This window comes from Camellia sinensis, chromosome 5, assembly GCF_055761805.1.
Source record: "Camellia sinensis isolate YWXY chromosome 5, ASM5576180v1, whole genome shotgun sequence".
NCBI lineage: Eukaryota > Viridiplantae > Streptophyta > Magnoliopsida > Ericales > Theaceae > Camellia > Camellia sinensis.
Window position 1 is genome coordinate 43,102,919 of NC_138965.1, and position 11,243 is coordinate 43,114,161.

Genomic DNA, 11,243 nt, shown 5'->3' on the forward strand with positions numbered 1-11,243 from the left:
AAATAACTTGTGGCGCGTGACCCAAACACATGTAGCAGAAACACATAATGAAACACACACTTGGTTGGTACTTAACTTCTTTCGTTTTATTCATAGTGTGTTTCTAAGTCTTAACCTCTTATTGAGTCTTAATCATGGCCTAGGAATGCCTAGGATGCAATGTGGATGCCAAAATGCACTTTGGAACCCTTAACAACACTCGTTGAAAACAGGGGTCCCACTGAAGCGTAACTTCCTTCGCTCGAGCAGACATGCAAACATGTGAGGGGCCGCTCGAGCACAACCTCCTTCGCTCGAGCGGTCTGTAAACTTTGAAAAGATACTGGTTGTGTGGTTTTCATGCTCGGCGGATGCTCGATGGTCACCTGAGCGCAACTCTTGTCGCTTGAACGGTTTGTAGAAACATGAAACTTCTAGGCGCTCGTATTTCACACTCGAGCGGACCTTAGGTCGCTCGAGCAGAAGTGTAAGATCGCAGAGTGGTCGCTCGAACATAGATGCTGTTGCTCGAGCGAAAGTGCAGAATCTGGAATTTCCATATTGCACTCCCAAGGTCCAAACTCGAACTACACACCTTAAAACTCATCTCTTTGGGCCAAAACTCTAGAAGACATTTAGAAACTTGTAAAATATCATGGTTTGAAGATCGTTTCCCTAAATCAAGGCCCAAAAGCATGCTGATTGACCAAAACTCCAACTTGAAATTTATAAATATGCCATGAACATGACATGTATGAATTATTTTGAACTAAGACTTTCCAAAACATGATTAATTAAGGTCAAATGGTAAGAATTATGATGAATTCTCAAAGCCAAGTCAAGATAGACATGCATGTGAAAATTCTTTAGAAATCTACTCAAAATGACATGATATATGCATGCATGCATGGAATTCATTCATTAAAGCTCAAGTCTTTTACTTAGTCACCAAAACTTCTTGAATTCTCTTCATTAACAATTTGAATACAAAGATTAAGAATCAAAAACTCACCTCAGACTTTCAATTGAGCCCTAGGTTGTTCTATCTATGAGCCTTCAAGTCAATCTTCTCTAGATGGCTAGCAATTCCCTTGTTTGATTTCAATTCTCTTGGTCCCCCCCTCTCTCTCTTCACACGTTGGAGCCAAAAGATGAGGAATGCGAGTGTGTAAAAGTTTCTAAGGTTTATATTAGCCTTATATAGGCTCCACTAGTGGGCTTAATTAACCTTAATTAACTTTGGCTAGGCAAGGGTATTAATTAATCTAAATTGATTCGTCCCAAATCGAATTTTAATTGAATCTACCATAATATTCTAAAAATTCCAAATAACACATATACCAAGTCAATTTCATGATTGGATGCCGATAAGGCCTTCAATTCACAAGAAGAAACAAAAATGCAAATAGATCTTTCTACGATAAATAGATATAAGCACAATAATGCATCACACACACATGCAATTAATTTAGAATTTCACTTAATTACTGATTAGGCTCATTTAATCATGAATTAAAGTTAATCAGAGGTCGGGGTTGTTACAGTCTTTCCCCGTTAAAGAGTTTGGTTCTCCAAACTTGAATTACCTTCATTTTAGAGGAATACTAGATCCAAAGGAAATAAGTCGGGGTATCTCTTCATCATGTCTTCTTCCGTTTCCCAAGTTGCGAAAGTCCCTCCATGGTTTTTCCAATCAACTTTCACCCCTAGAATTTCCTTGTTCCTCAATCTATTGATTCTTTGGTTAACCACCTAAATTGGCATTTCTTCATACGTATAGTCATCTTTCAGAAGTACGTGTGTCGGCTCAATCACATGGAGCGCATCTTGTAAGTAATCCTGAAGCATTGAAACATGAAAAACGTTGTGCATATTTTCCATCACTGGAGGTAAGGCTACTTGGTATGTTACTGAGTTGATTTTCTCTAATACTTCATACGGGCCAACGTATCTTGGTGCTAGCTTTCCTTTCACCCGAAATCGCATCTGACCTTTCGTTGGAGTTACTTTTATAAATATGTGGTCACCGACTTCGTATTTCCTATTCTTTCTTCGCATATCCGCATAACTCTTTTGACGGCTCTGTGCAGTTTTTAGACATTGTTGAATTAGTTTCACTTTCTTAGTTGTTTCTTGTATAAGTTATGGTCCTAACAATGGTCTGTCACCTACCTCAGCCCAGCAAATTAGAGAACGACACTTCCTACCATACAAAGCTTCATATGGAGCCATACTAATGCTCGAATGGTAGATGTTGTTATACAAAAACTTGGCCAATGGTAAGTAGGTTTCCCAACTGCCTTGAAAGTCTAGGGCACACATCCGTAACAAGTCTTCCAATGTTTGAATGGCCCATTCAGATTGGCCATCTGTCTGTGGGTGATAAGCACTGCTTAGTCTCAATTCAGTTCCCAGCGCTTGCTGTAGACTCTGCCAAATTCTTGAAGTGAACTTAGGATCTCTGTCAGATACTATAGATACTGGCATGCCATGTAATCTCACAATCTCATTAACGTACAAGTTAGCCAACTTATCCGCATTATATAAAGATTTAACCAGTAAGAAATGTGAGAATTTAATCAAACGATCAACAATTACCTAGATAGAGTCCATACCTCGAGGTGAGCGAGGTAATCCCACAATGAAGTCCATCGTGATATGTTCCCATTTCCATTCCAGTATTGGAAGCGACTGTAGCAATTCAGCAGGTCATTGATGTTTCGCTTTAACTTGTTGGCAGGGCAAGCATTGAACCACAAAATCAGCAATGCTTTTCTTCATTCCTGGCCACCATAAATTTTGTTTCAAATTATGGTACATCTTCGTATTTCCCGGATGCATAGCGAATTTAGAATTGTGTACTTCGGTCATAACATGTTTTCTCAAATTAGAAGAATCTGGTACACAAAGTCTATTCTAAAACTTCAACACATTATTCTCAAGCACAAATCCCGGCCTTGGTTTTGAGTCATTCCCCCACAATCTTTTTCAAGAACTCATCTTCAAGTTGTTTCACTCTAATTTCTTCAATGATTGCAGGTTGAGCAGAAATGGCGGCTAAGATCCCTCCCTGTTCACGTAACACAATTTCGATCTCATACTTCTCCAAGTCACATAACAGCTCTCTCTGACCGATGATCAAACATGACAAATTGGCAATGGATTTCTGACTCAAAGCATCTGCAATGGTATTGGCTTTCCCCAGATGATACAAAATTTGCAAATCGTAATCCTCGATCAACTCAAGCCATTGTCACTGTCTCATGTTCAGCTTTTTTTGGGTGAAGAAATATTTAAGGCTTTTATGATCAGTATACACTTCACATGTCACTCCATACAGATAATGGCCCCAAATTTTCAAAGCAAATACTACAACTGTTAATTCAAGGTCATGGGTTGGATAGTTCTTTTCATGAGGGCGGAGTTGTCGAGAAGCATAAGCAATTACTGTCCCATTTTGCATCAACACATAGCCCAAACCTTTGTAGGATGCATCATTGTTCTATTAGGCAAGGTCAAAATTGGTGCAGTTACCAGTCTAATTTTCAGTTCCTGAAAGGCTGACTCCCGTTGGTCATTCCAATCAAATGGTACATTTTTCTGTGTCAACTGCATCAATGGCATAGCAAGTTTTGAAAAATCTCTCACAAATTTGCAATAATAAGCTGCAAGTCCTAGAAAACTTCTCACTTCTGACACATTAGTTGGTCTTGGCCAGTCCACAATGGCTTCAATTTTTTGTGGGTCAACAGAGATATCGTTCTTGTTGATTACATGTCCTAAAAATGCCACACTGTCAAGCCATAATTCACATTTGGAGAATTTTGCATACAACTTCTTTTCCCTTAGGGTCTGTAAAGCAATTTTCAGATGGTTTTCATGTCCTTTCCTACTTTTAGAATAAATCAGTATATCATCAATAAAGACAACAATAAATTTACCCCAAAATTGTTTGAACACCCTATTAGGTGCATTAGTTACACCAAATGGCATTACCAAAAATTCACAGTGCCCATATCTAGTTTTGAATGTAGTTTTCTCTATGTCTTCTGCCTTGACCTATAACTAGTGATACTCGAATCTAAGGTCAATTTTTGAAAACACTTGGGCTCCCTGGAGTTGGTCAAGTCCGTTATCTATTTAGGGTAGTGAGTATTTGTTCTTCACGGTTACTTTATTCAATTCACGATAGTCTATACATAACCTCAAAGACCTAGCTTTCTTCTTTACAAACAAAACTGGAGCACCCCAAGGTGACGTGTTCGGACGGATGAATTTCTGGTCTAACAGTTCTTGGAGTTGGACTTTCAATTCTTTCAGTTCATAAGTGGACATTCTGTATAGAGTTTTAGAAATCGATTGTGTCCCGGGTAGAACATCAACAGTAAACTCGATTTCCCTATCAATTAACTCGCTAGGTAAGTCATTAGGAAATACATCCGAAAATTCACAAACCATAGGAATTATGTCCACATTAACACTATTCGAAGGTACAGTCAACACACAACACAAGTAACCCCGATAACCTTTTCTTAACAATTTCTTGGCTTTCATAAATGAAATCAAGTACGGCGGAAAAACTATCCCATTCCCGATAAAGACAAACTCAGGCACACCAGGTGGTCGAAACATAATGAATTTACTCACACAATCAATGGTGGCATAGTATTTAGTCAACCAATCCATACCCAGAATACAATCAAAATGATCAATGCTCAGGGGCAACAAATCAACATACAGTGTCATATTACCAATCGTAATATCACATGCCGGATAGACATAAGCACATATCATACAACCCCCAGACGGTGTAGACACAATTAGTAAATAGTTCATAGGTTTTAATGGTCTAGTTAATTTTCGAGAAAAAGCATGCTATACAAATGAATGCGTGGAACCAAAATCAATAAGTACATAGGCATTCTGAGCACAAATAGAGATTGTACCTAACACCATTGACTGAGTATTCTGTACATCCCCAGGTATTAATGCAAAAACCCGGCCTTGTCTCAAAGTTTCTCCTCCAATCTTGGCCTTCATATTGGTTTTTGGTGTAGGAGCATATCCGACTGAACTTGCTGCAGGACGGGTAGTCGTGTAGAGTCTCATCGAGCAATCTCTAATCATGTGGCCTATCTTGCCACATCGAAAACAAGCACCAGATGCACGGTGACACATGCCCTTATGTTTTCTTCCACATTCTGGACAAACTGGCATAGAACCACTACTTGGGCTTGAGCTACTTGACGATCTAGTATTTTGCTTCTTTGGAAATGATCGGCCTTTCTTGAAATTGAATCCGGCCCTTTTTCCTCCCCATTTAGTTGTTGGAGTTGTAGCTTGTTTCTTGGCTGCTAGTATGGCCTCTGCCATCAATGCCCTATCAAGCACTTCCACATAAGTAGGCAATTTCAAGACGCCTGCTCGATCAAATATTTCATGACCCAAACCCGCCCCTATAGGTTTAGCATTGTAACTGGCTAGTAATTCTTGGATTACTAAAGGCCATTGAACAGAATAACATATAATCAAGGGGCTGCGGAAGCAATTATACAAAATACAACGTCCATTGAGCTGTGCAAACATACATGGGACAAAATAATTTTAAACTTTATAAACATACACGTATGTTACCAAAACTTAATATAGTATTTACATGACACTTACAACAGACAACTTGTTCGTAAACCCAATGAAATAAAGTCTTATACATCCACAAAACATAGCCACTAAACATGACTTGATTCGGAACCTCCGCGGGAGGCACAAATGGTGGCTGACAAAAATGAAATCTTAGGTCGTCAACTCTAGGCCTGATCATGAGCCTGATCACCTATACACATAATATAACCTGTGAACAGGAGCCCAGCGAATAATATCAGAGTAAAGAGTTTTAATGAATGATGTCTATGGCAGATTAAGAAATCAGAATTCAAATTCAGGAACAGATTCATATTCACATTCTTGTTCAAATCATATACAGAAATAGGAGTTCATTCTTCATCATACGTGGTACATCCATTAGAGCTAACAGAGCAGATACAGAATAGATGCAGAACAGATGGTGGTTATGAGTAACCAGTTCCATAAAGGAACCTCCGGATTCGGGTAACAGATAATAGATATGCTGAGCTCCATAATGGAGCCTCCGGTATGGGTAATAGAGTGCAGACATAACAAGTTCCATAATGGAACCTCTAATACCGGGTAACAGCTAACAGATATCACATGATGCTAAGGATGCCAGGAATACATGTAACAAACCACATTAATGTCCTAGTCATGTTTGCATGCATTTGTATGTTTTGCCATGTTAAGTTGCTGTAACAACCCATATTCATGTCATGGTCATGTTCATGTTCATTTACATAACTTTATCTTGTTAAGTTTGCATTCTTGAATCTTGTCTTGTTTGCTTAAGTGTTGCTTGCATGCTTTGTTCCTTCTCTGCCATGCCAAGCCTAAGTTGTGTTAAGCCTAGATCATTCCAAGCCGAGGTCATCTTCAGTCTAGAAGTATCTTGGAACCACTTTGTTTGACCTCCACCTTCACCCTGACATATTGGCCGAGATGTCACTATCTAGGCCGAGGTGTTCATCACCAAGGCCGAGATGTGTATTATCTAGGCCGAGATGTTACCTTTGCACCTAAGTGATCTTGTCCTGGAGTGGTATGACCTAGACTGAGGTGTGGCACATCTAGGCCAAGGTGTGGCACAGCTTAGTCAAGAGTTGTCCTTCCTAGCCGAGGTCATTATCACCTTAGTTGCCGAAGCTTGTCCTTAGCCGATGTCATCACTTGCCGGAGTGTCTTGCCGGGTAGCTTGCTAGATACGCTTTGTCATAGCCTTGTCTTGTCAATCTATCACCTTTTTGAGGAGAACCAACCAGCCGTTGCCACGTGTCCGGGCTGAGTGTTAAGACAACCGGTAGAGGGAGAAACCTATCATTTGTTATATCCTTGTTTTTGAAGAGGAGAGAGAAGCTCTAGAAGAGGGAGAAGAGTTCTTGAGGGAGAGTAGATTTCCAAGCTTGATCCCTAGAGATCGAACTATTAGATCCGTGTTCTAAGGTTAGATTCTTGATCTGCTCATGTTGTTCTTTATGTTCATGTTATTGCATTGCATGATTGAATATGACTTGTAAGCCATGCATTGCTTTGAAGTTCGGTTTTAGAAAGAGAAAATAGTATTCATGTGTTCTTGAAGAAAAGTCATGTTTTGATCCGAAAGCTCATTGCAAGATCCATGTTTTTGTGTTTGTTTTCACATGATCTTCAAGTATGAGTACCCAGGTCCATGTTTTCGAACTCATAGCATGAAATCCCAGATTTTGTGATAAAGAAGTTATGATTTTAGCATTCATATTCTTCATGATCTTCATGTTCATGTTCTTCTTGTTCTTCACGGGTGGAAACCCAGATCTCCAGACCTCACTTCCCTAAGTGTAGTCGCCGAGATCACTCTTGCCTAGACCTCACACTTAGGCCAAGTATCGTATCTCACCTTGGCCTACCTTGCATGACCACTTACACCTTTAGTTGTCTTGTGCGCACCTCAGCATGCAGCCGCACGCCGAAGCCTGGGTAGCCACACCTTGGCCAGGAGGTGTGGGACCTCGGCAAAGACCTGGTTGGTACCCAGCATGTCTTCTTGACATGTAAAACCGTGTTTTGACTTCCAGCATGTTTTTCCGAGATCACTTGCATGCATGAAAGACTTGTTTTGAGAAGTACATTTAGTAGACTTTGCCATGTGTTTGTAGGACTTGGACCTTTGCCTTGATCCCGACGTCCCGAGAACTAGGTGAGTGGTATTCTTAATAAAGCTATGTTATACGTTTTGATAAAGGCTTTGCTTTGCTTTGTTTTGAAAGTATTTGTTAAGCATGAATGATTACCCCTATTTTTATGTATCAAGTAAGTTTTGTTTTGATAACATTCTCGGAAAGTCCTTAGTGTCAGGGGACTATAATGCAACTGCACATCTTGTTTTGAAAGTCCCTTGTGCCGGAGGACTCTAAACTTTTGCAGTACTCTTGTGTTAGGGGGCTACGGGCCGTCGTAACATAGGTCCCTTGTGCCGGAGGACTCTAAACTTTCGCAGTACTTTCGTGTTAGGGGGCTACGGGCCTTCGTAACATAGGTCCTTTGTGCTAGAGGACTCTAAACTTTTGTAGCACCCTTGTTGAGATATCTCCCTTGTTTTGGATGACATTCTTGGAACCGTCCTTTCGTGTTAGGGGACGTTAAGCCTAAGTAACACCGTCCTTTCGTGTTAGGGGACGTTAAGCCTATGTAACATAGTCCTTCCGTGCTAGGGGACTTTAAGCCTATGTAGCACCGTCCTTTCGTGCTAGGGGACGTTAAGCCTAAGTAGCACCCTTGTTAAGATATCGGCCACCGACGGACTATGAACGGGTGTGCTCGATGCCGAGGTTATGCTTTTGTTGACGTATGTTAAGTAAGTAAGTAAGTTTTGAAAGACCAAGGTTCGATTGATGTTTTATTTCAAGTCAAGCTAAGCTATGTTATGTATGGTTTTGATAAAGATATACTATGTATTTTTTGAAAAGATCTCGAGTATCATTCATTTAACCCCTTTATTATTTATACCATTCACTGAGTATCCAAGCTCACCCTCCCTATGTATATATGTAGGTAACAAGCAGGAAGTCAGCTACGCTGAGATGTGTGTTTTGTATGCATGTTATGTCGGCAGTGAGGATGTCGGCAATTTTGAAGCTTATGTATTTTGAACATGTCGGCTCAAGAAGCCTTTTATCAAGATGTAATATGTATTTTTGTACTTCATTTTATTTGTATTTAAGTTGTAAAGTTGTGTAAGGATGTATGTCATTCCATTTGACTTATGCACAGCTCTTATGGACTAATTAGATTTGTATATATTGTTTACGACACGTGACCTACATTAACACATGACAAATACACATTTGAAACACACGTTGGAATATATCTAACTCATTACGTTCAGTTCTTAGTGTGTTTCTACATTTTGTCCTCATTATTATACCTTAATCTTGGCCTAGGAATGCCTAGGATGGAATGAGGATGCAAAAATGCATTTGAAAACACTTGGTCAAATTTTATGAAAACAAGGTCCCTGCTCGAGTGCAGGATTCTTCGCTCGAGTGGACACGCAAAATGTAAGGGGATGCTCGAGCGCAACTTCCTCCGCTCGAGCGTTCTGCAAACTTTGAAAAAGTACTGGTTATGTGATTTTCATGCTCGACAGACGCTCGATGGTCACTTAAGCGTGAGGTTCATGTCCCTGCTCGAGCACAACTCTTACCGCTCGAGCGGTTTGCAAAAACATGGGACTTCTGGGAGCTCTCATTTCACGCTTGAACGAGATCCTTGTTGCTCAAGCGGAAGTGTAGGATCACAGAGTGCTTGCTTGAGCGTAGATTCTCCCGCTCGAGCTGACGTACAAAATCTGGAATTTCCAGATTACTCTCCATAGTTCAAAACTCGAATTCAATTAACAAAACATAACTCTTGAGCCTCAAAACTTGAGAAAACAAGTTTAAATTTATAAAACATCATGAATTAAGGTTCATTTCACAAAATCAAGGCCCAAAAGCAAGTGAATTCTTCAAAACTAAACTTGAACAATATGTATACATATCATGCATGTATTGGTATGAACCCAATCTTCCAAAACATGTACAAATAAAGTCTTAAAGTGTAAAATCACAATGAGCTCCCATAATTGAACAAAAATAGTCCCTTGCATGTTTGAAATCAAAACTCAAACTCCATGAATTATGCATGCATGTATGGTATGACTCAAATTTCTTCATTTCTAGCTCAATCCTTATGTTTAAACACTTAATCCTCTTCAATCTATGCATTTGATGGCCCAATTATATAGCTAACGGGTTGAATTTCCTACCTCAAGCTTGAATTCTCAAATGTAGAAGTGTAATCTTCAAAGGTTCTTCCAAATTCCTCCGAGTCTCTTAGCTTAAACTCAAGCCAATTCTTGGTCTCAAACTCTATCTCTCCCTCACTCTTACGTTTTGTTTGTGTATATAGGCTCAAGGATGTGTTGACATGAACAAAAGGATGAGTGGAGCATGTAGGGAGTCTTATATAGGCTCACTTAGTGGTAATTAATTAAAACTAATCTAGTAGGCATTAATTAATCTAATTAATTCATCCCGAATTGAATTTCAATTAAACCTACTATAAAATTCTAAATATTCTAATTAACACAATAACCAAGTGAATTTCTGAATCGAATGTCGATAAGGCCTTCAATTCGCAAACCGAAATGATAACAGAAATAGATATTTCTATGCTAAACAGATATAAATACTAATGAGGCAATATATGATGCAAATTTCACTTTAATGACTTATTAGGCATAATTAAGCATGGATTAACGTTAATCATGGGTTGGGGTTGTTACAAAAAACTTTCAGATCTTGTCCTCCCTCAAACTTTCATGCTTTCTTATAATTTGTGTCCACCATATGAGGAGCAAATCTAGCCAACTTGGTGAACTTAGCCTCGTACTCGGCTACGGACATCTTCCCTTGCTTAAGTTCTTGGAACTCAGAAACTTTTCGGTCTCTAAAGCATTGGGGAAAGTTCTTCTTGTAGAAGATTTCATTGAATTGGGCCCAGGTCATATTCCTATTACTATTTTGGATCAATAACCACCATCTCTGAGCTTCATCTTTAAGAGTATAGGCAGCCAACAAAGCCTTCTGAGTCTCAATACAGGGGAACACTTCAAATAACTTCTCCATTTCAAGTAACCATGTCTCGGCTTTCAACTGTTCAATAGCACCCAAGAAAGTTGGCGGTTTCATCTTCATGAATTTCTGCGTTAGGTTGATAATGTCATTATTATCCAACTCAGCTTGGACTGGAGAGGGTGGAGGAGGCATCAGTTGTTGTCTTTGTTGCTATTTTATTACTTCAATTAGAGCGGTAATCATTTGTTCCATCTGGCTCATGCAAGCCTCTGAGGATTCACTTGTATCATTTCTTTTTGCATTCTCTATTAGCTATAGGTAAACAAAAGAATAATAAACACAGGCAAATAATTCTTTTCACAGTGTTCGGAACATTTACTCCCAGTTCATTTGTTTCAATTTCATGTGTTCATGTTCTGATATAGTTTTCTTATGCACATAAATTAATACACACTCACACATGCAGATAGAATGCCCCTAACTTTCACTAGGACATCCAATAGCTCATATGGACTCATGTGTGCAGTATAACGCGTGCTC

At 39.4% G+C, this 11,243-nt stretch overlaps 1 protein-coding gene across 1 annotated transcript; it reads right to left on the minus strand.

Annotated features, from left to right (window-relative positions):
- Positions 1-10,445: 10,445 nt before the first annotated feature.
- Positions 10,446-10,895, minus strand: LOC145791375 (uncharacterized). The gene has a single exon (XM_082871724.1). The coding sequence runs from the start codon at positions 10,893-10,895 to the stop codon at positions 10,446-10,448; it is 450 nt and encodes a 149-aa protein (XP_082727850.1).
- Positions 10,896-11,243: the final 348 nt, after the last annotated feature.

Coding starts and splice junctions, on each gene's coding strand:
- LOC145791375 (XM_082871724.1), bottom strand. CDS start 10,895: ATGCCTCCTCCACCCTCTCCAGTCCAAGCTGAGTTGGATAATAATGAC.